Genomic DNA, 18,145 nt, shown 5'->3' on the forward strand with positions numbered 1-18,145 from the left:
GTGATGAGGGCAATGAAGAAAGAAGGAGAAACATTGAAAGGAGGATAGGGAAAGAAAGAGAAACGAATGACCAAAATGGCTGTTATCGTAGGTGAGGATATGTCCATACCATGTGATGCCGTACGGAACAATTAATGGGCTTAGCAAATAAATAGTGATAAGGAAGGTCCAGATGCTGTCAGTCTTATATTTAGTATTTTACTTTACAAATAGTCTGATTTCAGTTACAACTACAGTTTAGTGCCTGTGGCTGGTTAGTTTGTATGTAAAAGGCTCATTCTACCTTTGATGTTTGTGCAAGCCTGCTACTGACATCAGTGGGAGGCCTGTAGTTTGATTGAAAATACGTTGTTTTAAGATAATTAAAAATGGAATTTTGCCCATTCCACAGAATGAGTTCAACGCATCCAATTTGTAAAACACTAAATTTATATATTTGGAGTCATTTTGAATGTTAATTGCTTTTAAAATGAAAGTTATTGCTGAACTTACTTCTTGAGTATAAATATTTGTAATATGCTTCTATACAGGGGGGTTTGTTTTGAGTCCCCCAAACTGTTTCTGAAGGTGGGAGAATTCACAGCAGTATTCTGTGATACGAGTGCACACTGTATAAATATTCAATAAATTCTCATACCACATTAGTTTGAGTTCTTATCTCGAGCAACAGTATCTCATGTTCTGTAGCTTCCTGGTACCACAGATAAAGTATATAAAACATTTTAAATGCTTTAGGCTTTTTGCCATTAGCTTGTCTCTGTGTTGAGTGATTCAGTGCTAAGGGTTAGAAAATGTTCATCTTAAAATGTGTTGTCAAATTCTAATGGCAGCCTTGCCATTTGTCTCATTTTTAGAAATGAAAAACCTTAATGTTCTAAGTTTTACGGCATTTTTCATTTCCATAAATATTTTACTTTCCATTCTTGTAAAAGAAAAATACAGAAATTAAGATGCATTATTCAACTGCCAAGTTGTTGAAATGTTATAGACTTTATTTAGGGGGCAAAAGACACCCTCATATTAATTAACTTTATTTAAATACATATATTCATGAAGCTATCTTAAATAAATGAAGATTTAAAATTTATATCCACAATCATAATTCCACTGTCAAGAGGAATATATACTAGTCCATTAGTATAGAATTCAAGGTAGTAGGTTGCAGGGCCCTCTGAAAATGGAGAGACATGATGTGATTTCTCTTTGGAAATGCAGATGTCAGCTGTGTGCGCTTTGAATTGTCAGTGATCATGTTACCACAGGCTGACATTTTAGCCTATATTTGTATCATAGTCTTGTTCTAGAATCATTAAAGTTGTTAAGGCAGTTGTGGCATATGTTCTGTTATGGTTCAGTAAATCAAGGCATGTGCAGTACTTATACGCATATTTTGTGTGGGTGTATATAGTACGTACTGAATTATTCATATTATTTAAGGTACTGATTTTGGGAATAAAAAGGAATATGTTCTGCTGGCAGTTTATTTCCAGACCAAATTTAAAAAAAAAAAAAAGAGAGAGAGATTCTTAGTCCATCCCAGACCAAACTAAATATCAGCGGGATACACAGACTTAGAGTGCTTTATTGAAGTAGAGTCTGGCAGCACTGTGATAGCGTTTCCATTAAAAACACTGGGCTTGGGGGATTTATAATTCAAATACCACACTTTTTCCATCTGCATATTTATCCATAAGAAAATGTCTATGGTATCGTTGGACAACATAGGCTCAGGCATGACAAAATAAACAGCAATTTTCAGCCTTTCCACATCCTACCTGAAGAATCTCTACTGGGCTAGTGAATTTTTTTCCTCCTTTACCGTGACTGTTTATCTTTTGTCTGCCGTCTACACGTCCTGAAATCCTACATTTAATTAAAAATTTTTTTGCATCATTTCACACCCAGAAGATTCAAAGTGGACTGGTGGGACATACATTTTGATTGAACATATCTATAAAATTTGCTTTGTTTGGATTTAGTTTGTGCTATTTAAACTATAGGCTAAGACATGCCAAAATACCCTTTCATCATCTTTAGCAGAGGACAATCTGTGACTGGACAGCAGGGAAGGAGATAAGTCCAAAATGCGTGGCAGAAGGGGATTTTTTTCCCCCCACACTCCCCTCCTTTGGTTCTCTGCTTAGCCATTGGCTGGGCAAGGGAGATTGGGCCAGTTGATAGGTAAGGGAGGGGCCATCTGGCAGCTAATTTAAGATAGCCTGGGCTTTTCAAAAGCCTTTTACTCTCCAGTTAGCTGCAAAGAAGGAGTTCCAGTTTAGCCATATCTGGAGTAAGAAAACATTGGACAACACTGGAGGAGGCATGGAAAAAGATCCAGCACATGTTGGGCAAGTAGTAACAAAGGGTTGGAAGGATTTTAGATTCTGGGGAACTTTGATTCAGAGGGGTCATCTTCTCTGGATGGGCTTAGGTCTTGGGCTGGGACTGACCTCCACCCCCACTTCCTCCCTAGCAGCAATAGTGGCAGCTTGCTCCAGTAGTAGGGCAAGGATACAGGGAGCTTCCATGCCTGAAAGTTTCTTCCCCATCTTCCCTGCTGTTCTGGTTGGTTGTGTAATTGTGTCCCCATTAGAGAGGAATGGGGCACACTACTAGGTGGAACATAGCCACCCTGTAGGGACCTGTGTGGTCTCCACAGCCCCTGTAGATAGGGGGCAGAGGTGGTGCAGCCAGAGGTGGCAGAAGTCAGAGCCAGATGGCTCCATTTAAGGGGGAGAGAGGAGGAACTGCTGCTTCTGTGGCATGAGGAACAGGGCCTTATAGAAGGATTGATGGGGGCTGGGCTGCTGGGATAGAAAATGAGACCCAGCCAAGTTCTCATGGGAGTCCCACTTCTTAGATGGAGCAGTATATCTATTTTATACCCACAGGCTGGCAGATGGGTACACAGATCGTACTGCCCAAGCAGTCTCTGGCCACCCACAATTGCCAGAGCACCTCTTATACCAAGTCGTGGTTCACGGTTCCAAGGTGAGGAACAGGTTCCATGCACCAGAGAGAAAAGCTCAGCTGATGGACACAGGGTGCATCAGAATACAATCCCTGCTTGAGATGGAGACATTGAGAGGGAGGGTTGATGTTTGTATCTGGGAGCATTTTGTTGTGCTTTGAACCCACAAGCAGGTAGCCACGTCAGAAAGTGTGTCATAACTGAGCTTCAATGCTGATGCCACTTGTCTTTGATGATATGGGCTGGGGCCAGTTCATATCCCTGTTGCATGCAGTGATGGCTGAGCTGTACTCACTTGATGTCCTGCTTATTCACTAGGGCAAAAAATGATTTTTGAGGACTGCACTGGGTTAAATTTAAGGATTAGGATACAGAGGGATGTGGAGCTGATTCTGCAGTTATGGCGTTGTGCTCAGTTGGTTTGGTTTGAGATGTTCACAAGATGAATTTGGTGGATGGGGCCACTGAGCCAGTCCATGTTGACAGGATGTGAAAAAATGTGAGCCATGAGGTAGCCAGGATAATTATGGAGTTTGAAGTGGACTGTGATAACACAGGCATATCTGATAGTATCTGGTCCTGAGCTATTTTAGGTATGATGGAGTACATCTGTCAAATGCTGGGGCTGGTGTTTGGCTCCTTGACCAGGGGTTGGGTCAGGCAGGAGATGGGTACCAGGCATGGTGGGTGTGGGGTGTACCCATATTAGTTGCTGGTGTCTCCCTTATCTGGTGTCCAAAATAGGTAAAGGCTAAAATGGCCAGCTCCCAGAGGTAAATGAGATATGACATTTTGCAGTTGGAGTTAGCACTTGTAAGCTGGGAGGAGTCTGACATCTTCATAGACTGATGCACTCTCTGCTTCCCACCACCTGGTGGCCTCTGTCATCACACCTCCTTTTACGTGTGAGAGGGAAGGAGAGAGCTTTCACAACAGAGCTGAGTCCATGGGGTAGATCGGGGATGGTCTACTCTGAGTTACTGTTTGGTTTCTGATTGAAAGCTCTGTAACCCTCACTGGAACCAGTAAATGGCTCATGTGAGAAGGGGGTGGGGGGGCAGTATAATGTTCCTTTCTGAGGTATAATTAATAAAGTTACAGTCTTCCATTTAAATCCATCATGTCATTCATTCATCTGGTGTTTGGCTTGATGGAGAGAAACTTTCAGCCTCCCCACTTCCTACCTGAAGAACTGGGTTAGTTAATTTTTTCTCCTTGTGTTAAAAACAAAACCGTGTTAACAAAAGTACTATGGATTACAACCATAGCACTTTGTGTTGTGATCTCTCAGTACAATTATACATAGTTACACCATGTTTGTAAAGCTTAGATAGGAAGAAGTGTTAATTCAGCAGACTTCTTTTCTCTCTGGGGGCATGTCTCAACTTGAATTTTTACTCATGGTTTAATACACATTAATTAACCATGCTAACACAATTGCCAATGCTAGTGTAGATCAGGGGCAGCTCCAGGCCCCAGCACGCCAAGCGCGTGCTTGGGGTGGCATGCTGAGGGGGGGTGTTTTGCCGGTTGCCGGGAGGGCGGCAGGCGGCTCCGATGGACAGTCCGCAGGCACGTCTGCGGGAGGTCCACCGGAGCCGCGGGACTGGCAACCGGCAGAGCGCCCCCTGTGACGTGCTGCTGTGCTTGGGGCAGCGAAATGGCTAGACACAAATGTTTCTTGCTAATTGTGTTTAAACTAAAATACACTATCACAACAAACATTTGTTTCATGGAACAAAACGTGTGTAGTGTCTGCACCAGAATTTAAAACCTTTTTAATTAACACATTAAAACACAGCTAAAGTGCCATATCATGAAGCAGCACTGAACCCATAGCAACCTCCCTTCACAAATTATCAGAACTTGCAAAATCCTGAAGTCAGTTCAGGTACTCAGATATTTATAGGTATAAAAAAAAATCTGATTCATGTCTAATAAGACATGTCAAATGTTAAATGTCAAGAGTGGATTCTAAAACATATTATATGTTTTTTGAAAGCAGTTTAAAAATATCTCTCACAGCAGGAGGGGATTAAAACAATCTCCAATTTTTAGTTTTTCCTCCAATTTATTTATTACAGCCTATGTTATCTTTTACTATTTTTTGCTAAAAGCTGGAGTCTTCTTTTTAAATTGGGTATTATCATTTGGAGACTTCAGATCAGTCTAGGACAATTCTGTCTTTTATTTCTTTCCAGTGCTTTATATTTCATTCTTTTGCAACACTTGCTAATCATGGTAAACTGCTAATAACAAAGAAAAGCCCTCCTAACACTACTTGAATTCAATATGTCCTTGATTTAAATTCAGGATTATGCTAAATTTCTGTTCCTTTCTAAAAGTGGATGCTTTGAAAGAATGAAACCCATCCCAATTTTTTTACTTGGGTGGTTGATGAATTATTTCCAAGCTATTTCCTATGATTTCTGAACCACAGAATCTTACATCAGTCTAACTTTGACCCTTACACAAGGAAACCAGTGGTAATATACTGTAACTAGCTTTGAAATAAAAATTTGAGTGTCAGAACTGTGGGAGATAATTACTTCAGAGTAGGTGTGAGAAGGGAAAGGATTCTTTAAGGCAGAGAAAATAAGGTGATTAGAAGATTTCATATGGAATCAGTTAAAAGAATTGAAATTGCTAGCTACTAATGACTTCAAATCAATTTATGCCCCTACAGTAAAACTCTTTTAAATGATTAACTGTAAAATAATGGTGTGAACACAGTTTCCTATTTTGTTCAGGATAAAAGATTTAAAATAATAGACCTTGTTTTTTGATGTTCTTATAAGAGATGAGTGAGCAGGGAAGTGGTTTTAGGAAAAGTAGCAGAATAATGGGGTAGTGAACTTCAACTTTTCAACTTCAAAATATGTAACCAGAAAAGACTCATTGAGAATCAGGTCTTTTCTTCCCTAACTTGTTGCAAAGATCAAGGTGGTGATGCACTATACTTTCCCACATTGTAAATAGAAAATAAATCTGTCAGTGTTTAGTTAACCATTAAATTTCCTCTGAGTGGACAAGGTCAGTCATGATGTAGATGTGTTTTCATGTGTGCTCCACACAGATTGGCTTGAATGAACAATGGAGTGGTAGCTTTTTTGAGTGTCAGAACCTAAAATTAAATCCCACAGCTATGCTCTTGAAAGGTCACAGTTTAACACCTGAGAATTAAACAAGAACTTTATTACCTCTTGTGACTGAGCAATAATCTATTCTACTATCTACAACTGTGTTTAACTTCATTTTCTATAACAAAAATGCTAATCTCTAATTCTTGGTACAAAAGATGTTTGTAATACACATGAAACAAGGGTTTGAGTTAAATTTGCAAGCTTTGCAAGTTATATTTTCAGCTAGTTGTCATTAAAAATTATGAACAAAGTGAACTAAATAATGGTAAAACAGCACTATATTAAAATACTGTTATGGATATCTTACACAATTCTATACTTATGAAATCATCAATTTTAGATTACTTGCTCTCTTAGCTGAACACACAAGTTTAGCAGGACTTTTTTTTTTTTTTTAAATAAGCTATCATTGGATAGATAGGGCATCAGACCTCTTCAACCCTATAGAAATATTTGCAAGCTGGAAAATTTAACAGGAATATGTATATTCTGTTATGTTTTGATGATATTCAGTGAATCTGCATATTTGTAAATATTTTGTAAGGCAAACTTCAGTCTAATCATAATTTGATAAACATTTAGGTTTTTATATTATTTTTTGTCTAACTTGGCAGGGACAACCAGTTGGAGAATGTGATTTTAACATTCGACTAGCATGTATAGAAAAAGAGATAATATTTCCACGGCATGAAAAGATGAAGAATGGTCTTATTGACAAAGCACAGGAACCATTCAGTGTTCGAAACAAACCATTTTTTGACATCCACGCTGCAAGAAAGGTAAATTTATTGAATTTAGGTTTATTAATGTTGTGGTGCTAAAGACAGTAGCTTAATTCTGAATCTGGGTTTTCCCTCTGTTACTCTAGCTATAGCAACGTCAATTGCTAACGGAGTATTCAGCGCTCCTTGGCTAGGCTTTGGGAATTAGGGTCACTCTGAATATGGCTTATGGCTTTAATCTATCTGTTCCTTCTGGAGTACTATTTTCTCCATTTACCAAACCATTCTTTACTTTTACACAAACTTCGGTTTTGTCTGACAATGCTGTACTGTTGTAGTTGTGTTGGTTCCAGGATATTAGGAGAGACGAGATGTGAATGGTAGTATCATTTTTTGGATGAACTTCTGTTGGTGAATGAGAAAAGCTTTCGAGCTACATAGAGTCCTCCTTCAGGTCCTGAAGAATCAATGCTTGGGATTCGAAGACAGGAACCTGTTACCTTTTTTTTAATGTGTTCCTTGATTTTCTGTTACCTTATTTAGCTGTTTATTTACAAATGTAAGAGTTCCTATTTCTCATTGTGCAGTGTAGAAAGGTGATTTCCTTCTGTACAACTATTTTAAATTCTTCCATGTTGGTCAGCATGCGACCCCTATTTCTCCTAAAGCTAGCTGCTCATTTGTACTCATCCCTACCATAGCAATTAGTCATACGTAGCCGTCTGCAAAATACTCACAGCTGAATGTAATGGTAGAGCATTGAATCACCTGCTTCCATGTGTTTTTATTATTGCCTTGAGTTTGAGGCAGGGAATGGGCTTGCCAGGGAGTAGGCCGAAATTGCAGAACCTTTTGACTAACAGAGTGGCTGATGAAAGAGAGAGAATTGTTAGAACATGGTCTTCAAACAGAATGATAAATTAATAGAGAGCACAGGTCCTGGGAAAGTTTCCATCCAGAGCAGTGGTACTCAGCTACTGAGGCTCCTGAGCCAAAAGTGGTTTTTTTATGTGTCTCCTGCAGTTCTTTGCAGCACCTAATATTAAAACACTCTGTGATTTAATTATTAACCAATCAGGATGCTTTTACTATGTCATTAACCAATTGTAGTTGATAAAATACTAATAGTTGGTAAGTTATTTTCCTGTGAGAATAATTACACACATGCACTAAATATTTCCCATGTCATACTGTTTAAATATGAATATATAGTACTATAGTAAATGAAACAAATTCACTCTGCTGTGGCTTTTTCATGTAATATTGATTGCTGTTTGGCTCCTGAACCACTGAGGTCTGAGATGACTGATCGAGAGAGACTTTATTTCTGATTGAGCCTTGTGAATTTAGTGCAGCATAAGGGTGACCACTGTTTCTTTAGATGTATTAAGTTATTTTGGACTGCCAATCAGGAAAATATTTTAAGTAACTAATTAGATAACATTGTATAGAGATTTTTGAATTCAAAATAAAATTTTCACAGGGAAAAAGTAGTTCTTGACTGAAATATATAGTAATTGTGCTTGAGATTTAAAAAAATCTGAGGCAAAGAAAAGATTATCTGGAAGAATTACATTGTGTATAAATTATAGTTACTGGAAATGTACTGAGATCTCAGAAGATTTAACTTGATTTAAAAATTCATAAGGAAACTGAACTCTTTTTAATATATTTATTCAGATTATGAAAAAAGCTTTTCCAGAGCTCAAGGTGCTATGCAATCATATACACATTCAAAACTTCTGTTGGTCAGTTGTTTTTGACCATAGTTTGAATAGGAAAAAATATTTCTAGGTGAGAAGTCATATTTTTCAGCAAACATATTTACCTGTTATACTAATATCACCATAGATTATTAAAATAGAACATTCAGTCTGACTTTTCAGCTTATATGCACTTTTACTGTTTCCATTTGGATTAGTTTGATTGATTAAAACAGTCTAGTCAGTTTTTCTGCAGAGAAGCAGAATTCCAAAAAATCAATGAAACAAATGTTCATCTTCAGAAAAAAATCACATGTGTTTTCCTGTTTTCGGGTTGTTTGGGGACTCATAGAATTTTGGGACCAACTTGTTGCCAAACTGGCTTTCTTTTCACTTTCCCTAGCTAAAGAGCCCTCGCAGCACTCCTTATTTTAGTCACCCTGCCCCCAGCTAGCATGATGGAACAGGCCGGTATGCAAATCTGAAGCTCCAAAAAATGTTCCATCAACAAGCAAGTCCTTCCTCAGTGCAGGAGGCTGGACAAAATGACCTCTCAAGGTCTCTTCCAGCCCTACATGCCTAGGATTCTGTAAGGGTCCACAGTGGGAGAGCTCTTCCACAGCTCTTTTCTGCTACTGGACTATTGATTTGTGAAGGTAACAGGCCTGGAATGCAGGTGATCTGGTGGGGTCTCGGCAGGGCTGAGATTAATCACACACTGTACAACATGTGACTCTTACCTGAAATATGTTGCCCTCACCAGCTGAATCTGGTCTCATCAGGGAGAGTCACTGCCAGGGTAACTTAAGATACCCTTTTAAAAACTAATATCTAATCTTTTCCTCAAAAGGAATGTCTTGAGTTCCTCCACATGTATGAAAATGGGTAACATAACTTATTTGAGTAGTGTCTCCACTGTAGGTGCAGCAGAACCGCCTGCGATCGGAGATTGGTAGCATTGCCTGTTGGGCCACACATGTGCTCCTCGCCATCTTGCACTGTGGGCAGCATCTATAAATAGCACTGTGCAGTCCAACCGCCTTCAGTTCCTTCTCAACCACCTTTGGTCTGGGACAGAATCTGGATCAGAGCCCTTCTTCCTCCTTAACCTTCAGAAATACTCTCATTAACTTACTTACATTAGGATTGATTAGCCATTTCCATTAATTTTCTCCCCCTAAAAAAAACAACTTTTAGTTACTCTTCCCTCCCTGTTGCCTTATGCTTCCTTGTTTCCCACCCTCCGCAATTGGAAGCTCTCCCCCTTGGAAGTATGCTGGGATCCCCTGGGTTTAAGAGGTGTCTCTCTTGTCAGGAGGCCTTTTCTGTGAATGATGGTCACTCGTGGCACATCCACTGCCTTGGTGAGGGCCACATCGCACAGAAGTGCACCCACTGCATCAGCTTGACTACCCAGGCCCAAAAGGACCATGAACTCAGACTGAAAATTCCCCTCATGGAGAGTTCTTTACAGTCAGCTTTGGACCCAGCCCTGGTATTTCTCCAATGTGGTTTTCACTTTGGCTCAGTCATGCATAGATCTGAAGAAGTGGGTTTTTATCCACGAAAGCTTATGTCCAAATAAATCTGTTAATCTTTAAGGTGCCACCCGACTCCTCGTTGTTTTTGTGGATTCAGGCTAACATGGCTACCCCTCTGATACATAAATGTAAGTCAATGATTGAGGTTATACATGCAGGAACTCTAGAGATTTTCTTCTGTCACAGAAATCGCTCTCAAAAACAGATCCAAAATAGTTCAAATGCCCTGTAAAATGCTCCATTCTCTGTATTAGCGGGACAAAGACAGTTCAGGAACAGCTCTGAGAATCCCAGACTGCAGGGTCCTAATGACAGACCACAGTCTCTATGTCTGTGGCACAAATGTGGATCAGCACAAAAGAAAAGAGGGTCAAGAAGAAAGAAATTATGTGACATAAACTTGCTGAAGGTGAGGAGGGTCCAGCTGCCCTAAAAAAAAATCTCAAATTCCACTTGCAAAGCTATCACATACTAATAGAGTCAGATAGTACTATGAAATGAATATTTAAAAGGGTTTTATTTCAAATATTTTCTTTTAGCTAACAGTGCACAAGCATAAACAAAGGCAGACAGTAAAGACTAATGAAAATATCAGTTTTGTCTTTCGAGAAGAAACTAATGTATAAAACAGTTTAAATGAGAGAAGCCAGAGGTGTCTTAGCATATATTTAAATTAAGGAGGAGTAAGAGTTAAATGTTAATCATGGAAGTAGTTTTATATTAACATGCTGTTAGTTATTAATTCTGTAGGGAAATTTGTATGTTGTAATAGTTTTCCTTGTAAAGACTTTGGTCTTATGGGGAATTTAGCAATTTATACCCATTTTTAGGACATAACGAAAAGGCTGATGATTTGTTAGTAAATATTTAGTGATCTATTTCGGGTACTGTAATGGACTGAAGAGAGTTTAAATTTTGTCTCTATTGGTAGATCAATTAAACAGCAGTATTAATCTATGCTGATGCTGAATGCTTTTTATAAAATTTTAAAAATTATATGCAACGTTAAAATGGGTAAGTTGCTTGCTTTATATATTGTTGTTAACTGTTGACAGCTTATCCCTCAAGACCTAGTTGCCGACAGGAGTCAAAACTCAGAATTTAGCAAAATGTGGTTTTAGTATTGTAGTTCTGTCAAAGTCGATACAGTTTAGAAATAGTTGCCAATAGATGACTATCAGAACTGATCTGTAGGGATCTGAAGCAGATATGTGGAACACCTTTTTATAGTTATCACCCGAAAAGACAGGAAGCTACACTCATGTTTGATTGCTTATTTTCTTGACCGTTTAAATGAAATCCCTCTAGTGGTCTATACTCCTCCTGTTAACTGTTTGTATAGCTATCTTTCACAATCCTTGAATATGAATATTTGCACTGTTTGGATCTAAAGTTTTTGAATTTAAATAACACTACTTTTTGTTCCATCTGGTCCCCTTCCAAATGTATATAGGTTGTATAGTTGAACTGTAAGCTTTTCTAGAAAGAATATGTATTATTACAAAGTGTCAAGTATATTGTTGATATAAAGCTACTGTTACTAATAAAACTTTGATTTCTGTTTTTGTGCCTGAGGTTTCCACTACTTTTTTTGTGTGTTAAATTTTCTCCTGATCAGAATGTTTTGTGAAAAGATTAGGAGGAAAAATTATATATTAGTGGCATGAAGTCCTAAATCTTAACTTGTTTTAGAAACTCAGAACCGATTCTGACATATTGCTTGCTGAATATTTTCTATTCTTGCCTTTGCCACTGGGTTTGGTAAAATAGCAAGTTTTTGAATGGATAGTCTTGTATAATTTTCATGAAGCAAGGCAGTCAGCAACTATATGAGGCAGAGGCAGAGCTATCTGAAGAGCATTTTTCCCTATTGTATTTACAGAATGTTTTTAAAATGTTATGAATTTTTCTCACTGTCTATTTATGTATGTATTATATCAAGTTGGCTTTAAAAATGTAAGGACTGAGAGAGCTGTGCCCATGTAAGTTCTATTGCACATTATCATATTTTTTAAAGATTTTGTTTAAGGAAAAAAAGGGAAAGTTTTTTACCTCTCTTAGCAGTCATCCTTTTATCACTGCACACAACCCCATCCCATTAACTAGTCAGTAATTAAAATAAATTATTTGTGCTGGTGTCACAGGGCTGTAGGGAAGCTCTACTCTTGGGGGCGTCTTATTGCCTCCTTGGAGTCTGGGCATGCCCTTGAAGAGGTAGTTGGTCAGGTTCTTGCCTTGTGTGACTCTAGGGGAGTGGTACTTCTGGTCTGTCCAAGGGACCAAGTAATTGTGCCCCCCTTTCTGTCTGCTACTTGACCCTTCCTTAATTTTTTTTTTGATGTTTTACATATAGACAGATACTTCAGTATAACTCTGGTTACAGTACCAGATCAACCTAAATACAAAATTGCAAAGCACTTTGGGATTAACATAGTTCCATAACAGTACTATCATCCTATCTGCATTACCAACACTTTATAAAGGTCTGTTTTAAAAATATTGTCAGATTAAAAATATTCTGAACCCAAATATCAAGTTCTATAAACATAACTACCATGTGATTGAAAGTGAAAATTACCGCTTCAGTTTTTTTTTTCTTTTGGTCTGTGGCTGCATATAGAATGTCATTTTATTTTACTGCTTTAAGAAAATCTCTCTCCCTACACTTGGATTCAAAATATCCATATTATGTGGGCTTGTAGCTATTAATTTTACACAGGTACTATATTTCTATACGCTGTCACTTAAAATGGCCATTCTGTGTCAGTTTCTCAGCTGATGTTGTTCATTGTTCATCCTCTTCCTGGGGAAACCGGAAAGCCAATAGACAATCCTTAAAAAGTTGTCAGTTGCTTTAAGTAAAGAATCCTTGCATTAGTTCTTGCAGTACTATAGGTATCTCATATAGTAAGTATAGGTAATATTGCAAATACTGAGGTACAAATATTTAGTTATCTAAGGCAATATTGGCAAGTTTGAAAGTGGAATCAGTATATACTGTTAAGCAGACACAGAGTTTTAAGTGAATGTAAAGAATTATTGTTATGAGTGGTAATTACTACTTCGCTTCTCAGTCTTTGCCTCTCATTCCAATACTTATGCCTCTATTGACACTTCTAGGTGCAGGTATAAAATTATACAATACAGTTAGATATTAAAATGGCATGGCAAACTGGAAAGCTCCCAGTATCTAGAAACACTCTGCTCTGCTCTATCAGTCCCAAGAGGTGAAAGGTTTGCAGCATATTTTGAAGGTAATCAAACAAATAATAAATCTTCATATTCATTGAAACATGAAACCTTATTTGTATTGCTACATTAGGGTGACCAGATGTCCCGATTTTATAGGGACAGTCCTGATTTTGGGGTATTTTTCTTATATAGGCTCCTATTAGCCTCCACTGCCATCCCGATTTTTCACACTTGCTGTCTGGTCACCCTATACTACATACAGTTTGAATGTTTTTACAGTGTTTGAAATGGAGTAGGCAAAATGATATGCTCGAACATTTTCTCAATCTTCTCTTGTCAACTAGCAGTAGAGAGAAGTGTGGATATGATTTATCTATCAACAGACCTCTTGATGTGACAGCTGTGCGTGAGAGACATTAGGCTTCAGGAGGGAATCCAGATGCCTTTTCCTTTGAGTGGTTGTGTCCCAAGATGCATATTCGGGGCCCTCTAGGGAAAAATTCCCTATATTATCTGCCTCTTAATTCCAACAAGAAAGGTTATTGTAAGTGACTTGTAAGGAACCTTTCCACCAGTTTTTTTCTGACAAGTAGTATTTGGGAGTTCACTTGAGTTCCTTCTCAAGGTCCCCTTGTTCTTCCACATTAATCAATAAATTTGTCTCACCTCATTTTGTCCTTAACCTTCCTCTCCTAAGATAGTGTACTGTTTAGACAGTGCCCAAGTTGTTGTTGTTGCTTGGACAAAATAGACTCTTTTTAGAAAGTCTGATCTTTTTTGTAGTACATGGCTATAAAGAAAACAGTCAAAGTTTCCAGGTCTATCGCTTCCCAGTGGGTTAAAACAACTATCTGGGAAGTTTATACTAATGTCCCCGTGTCTTTGCATTCCCCAGCATAGCTGGGCAGGAAGAAAAATCTTAGAACCCAGTAACTGATTGTTCTGCATAGCAAGTTCCATCTGCAAAGGGCTGAGGTTCTCAAATGGGCAGTCTCATGACTTAGACTGAATGCATTTGAGGTATGTTCCTCTCTCTCTCTTTACAAGCACATACCATATTGTGAGACGTTCACTTCTTAGAAGAATGGATAGGGCAAATTCAAACAGAAGCTGAGCTCTTCAAAAATACTAAATATGAGACTTCATAGTTGTCCTCTTAAATCTTACTGTTCACCTATTTAAAATTACAGATCTAATTAAAAAATACTAAGGAACTCAACAAGTTAGGACAGTTACAATGAAAGTATTTGTTAAATTCCACTTTAGCGGTTACCTTAATCCAGAACAAATGGATGCATAAGAAAGTAAGCAGTAAGCAGAGAAGTAGGTGAATGATGAAGGCAGTACTTCTTATAGACTAGCGCAAAACTGTTAATATTTTCTAAATTTTCAGTTAGACTGATTAATGAACTATGAAAGAATAGAAATTTATTTCATGGTGATGTGTAGATTAGTTTGAAGCAGCCACTTCTACTTTAGCTGTGAGTCATCTGACAAGTCTGTATATTTTAGGCTAAAATAATTGTTTTAAGACAGTGGTTCTCAAACTTTTGTACCGATGACCCCTTTCACATAGCAGGCCTCTGAGTGTGACCCCTCCCCCCAATTAATTAAAAATACTTTTTTATATATTTAACACTATGATAAATGCTGGAGGCAAAGTAGGATTTGGAGTGGAGGCTGGCAGCACGTGACTCCCCATGTAATAACCTCGCAATCCCCTGAAGCATCCTGATCTCCAGTTTGAGAACCCCTGTTTTAAAGTAAATACAGTAAGATGTGCTTTTCTTTTGGAAGAGGTGTTTATCTAGGGATCTCCTTCAGAATTTCCTGGTTCCCTGTCATTCTGGTTTCAGACCAATGTTTGGAACCCAGACTATAGTGATGATTTTTTTGAATGCCTGACCTAGTCCAGTATCAGAAAGTGTCCATGTTAATTTTATTAGCCTTTCACTTGTTTGTGAGATCATGAGTTGATGCATTGGCCCCTCCAGTATAAGCTTTTTTGCTTTTTTGCCCATCAGAGTACTTAAAGGGGTAGTGTTGGGTAATTGCTAATTTACTCCATAGGCTATAATGTGCTGTCACCCCTCCTATCCCATGTTTGCAAAAGCACAAGAGGCGATGCATTATTTTGTAACATCACTACTTTTCCAGTATCTGGACAGATAAGGATGAAAAGCACCTCATAGTTTGGAACTACACCTTACGTCTTACTTTTCCTTTAGAGTAAAATGATCTGTTTAATATTGTTTTAAATGTGCTTCTAGGATATGGCTATCACTGTATTTCATATAACTGAACATTAATACTGAAAATACGCCTTCATTCTCCCAAAGCCTTACTCTATGTTCCTTTCTGAATTATAGATTCAAACGTTTACAGTTTTGTTCAGATTCAAACCCATTCCCTGATTTATTTTTTTTTAAATAATCAACTTCATAGGTCATTATGTATTGATTAGTTCAAGTAAATTGCAGGAACAAGTATTCAGAACAAACAGGAATCTCAGTTGTATTCCTGTCCTAGTTTACATGGGCTGAGTTGTTTAATGAAAGTAAAGAGGAATGGTGAATACTTTCATAGGTTTGGGAATGTACTGCATTTCTAACGTTTTAAAGGCAATCATTTGTTACCTAAAACAGAAAATATATTTTTATTGTTATCTAATTAATTGAATTATAAAATAGGTTTTAGAGTTCATTTTGGGTTTAGGGATTTAGCATTGCAGTTAGTGTGTGTGGTTTATTCTCCTTTAATCTGAAAATTAATTGGCTGTGACATGAACATGCTTTCTTTAAATTATAACTATTAGTATAAATGTAGTACCTAAAGTTTTGTCTCAAGGAGTCACTTAATTATTTGCTTGAGATGTCAGAAACATGGACTGCATATTGTAGTATTGCCATGAACATTATTATTTCTGGATGAGAATGAAATTTTCTTGCAGAGCCGCAGTCCATTTCACAAGAGACTCTTAGATCTGCTGCCAGGGATAGGAAACAAAGAAAGGGACAGTTCGGTGTATACTAACCTTGCTGAACTTAAGTTTTGTTTTCAGTAATCAGCTTTTATGATCAAACAATATGCTGTTATATATAATCCTTTCTGTCACTGTCCACTAGGAACACAGTCAAACTATTCTTTGTGAACAGTTTTAGTTTGGCCTTTTTACTGTTTGGCTTATTCAAACACTGTACAGAAACAAATTTTATCTGTGGGTTGTTTGTGAACAATGTATACTTAATTCTTTACTGTTCATTATTACAACTGAATGATAGGTCACTTTAGTCAGTTGGTATTTTGTCTCTTTCCTCGTTGGCTGTAAGTATCAGTGTTAAAAAGGAGTATGTGATTAAGTAAGTTGTCCTTTGATCCTCTTTAGGAGAGGTGGGAACTGTTTGTGGAATGATGAGGAGGTAGGCTGGCAGGCTTTGATAGTTTTAAGTACACTTTGAACCCTTTGCTTTTGGTCCACTTGAGTTAGTCATTGCCCAGGACTTGACTGCTGGAATAGTATGGGCTATAGCTTGTTTTTTCAAGAACAAAATTTAATTCTTATGATCATTCACTATCAAGTCACATACAAAGGATGAGAACATGGTAAATTGACATTTGGTTTCTAATTCAGTCAAATACTCAGTTAATTTTTCCCACTACTAACATAGCTCGAAGTGGAAAACCTGAGGGATGGCATCAAATTCAATAACAGTTCTGAATTTTTAAGTCCCTCATTTTAAAATTATTTTTTTTTATTTAGTATCTTATTTCGAAAACGTTCAATGACATTGAAAGGCAACACATTTAAGACTGATAAAATGGACAAGTTTTTTACGCAATTTATAATTAACAGTGAGTTTCTTAGGTTAAAGAGATTACTCAGACTTATCTTTTAGCAGAATTTTAAAACAGGATTATCCTTTTATATGGATAATAAGAACATTATTATGTTAGGTAGAGCGTGTAAATATGCAAGTAATATAAAACATAAGCATGAGGGCTTACATCCCTTCTTCATAACATAAGCCAACCACTAACTGCTTTGGGAAATGTCCTGTGGCCAGTCACAGCCATGATGATGTCACCAAAGGTTGTAGTCTAGTGAATATGCTGTCTAGCAAAAGTGGGAGATGGATTATCTTCTTGCAGCCCATGATCCCACTGAGAATTGTTGCGGATCACTTCCAATGAAACAATGGGTCTTGGAAGGTTAAATGATAATCAAAAGTCAACTTCACAGCCTTTTCCAAATACCATCATACGGTATACCAGTGACTTGTCAATTCTGAGAATATTATCTGATTTAAAAATGACAGCTAGTCCTGGAGGGGTCAGAATGAGAGTGAATCTACTCTGCTACAAGATGAAATAATTTGGTACTTTTTTTGAGTATTGAGGGAAATATACAGCCCTCCCTCCCAAAGTATATTGTTATTTCAAAGCTTTTGTATTATTTCCTAGTTTATTTAATATTTGGACTCTTAGCTGTTTTTTCTCATACAGAAGCTGCTTTTGTCATACTTAAGAAGTACCATGTTTGCTGTATTATTTTGTTGTACACAACTTGTACACAACAGCAGTGTGATCACTTTTTAAAATGAATTAGCTCTGGGCCATATATTGAAGTAAATAAGAAGAGTCTGAGTGAGTGGAGGGTCAAAGGCTACTTAGGAAACCAAATGGTCCATCAGCAAAACTCTGGAAAGGGATAACGGAGAGACGGTACCATTACAACAGATTCAAAATTAAATGGAGAGAAATGTGAAAAAGAGATGTCAAGAGAAGAAGCTGTGTAGATTTGCCAGACGTTTTGAGTTCCATATTTAGGCAAAGACAAAACTAATGCTATCTGGATGCATTTTTTTTACCCCAA

At 37.6% G+C, this 18,145-nt stretch overlaps 1 protein-coding gene across 4 annotated transcripts in view; it reads left to right on the forward strand.

Moving 5' to 3' along the window:
* Positions 1-18,145, forward strand: part of RNGTT (RNA guanylyltransferase and 5'-phosphatase) — a 392,686-nt gene that overhangs the window by 188,057 nt on the left and 186,484 nt on the right. For 3 of the 4 annotated variants that reach the window (XM_050949291.1, XM_050949292.1, XM_050949293.1), the window contains one exon: positions 6,729-6,893. The exons of the other annotated variant lie outside the window; for it this stretch is intronic. In XM_050949291.1, the coding sequence (XP_050805248.1) occupies positions 6,729-6,893 (165 nt within the window). The remainder of the gene's footprint in view (positions 1-6,728; positions 6,894-18,145) is intronic. 4 annotated transcript variants of the gene reach the window in all.

Source organism: Gopherus flavomarginatus, chromosome 4 (assembly GCF_025201925.1).
Source record: "Gopherus flavomarginatus isolate rGopFla2 chromosome 4, rGopFla2.mat.asm, whole genome shotgun sequence".
In the NCBI taxonomy this organism is placed as follows: Eukaryota; Metazoa; Chordata; order Testudines; family Testudinidae; genus Gopherus; species Gopherus flavomarginatus.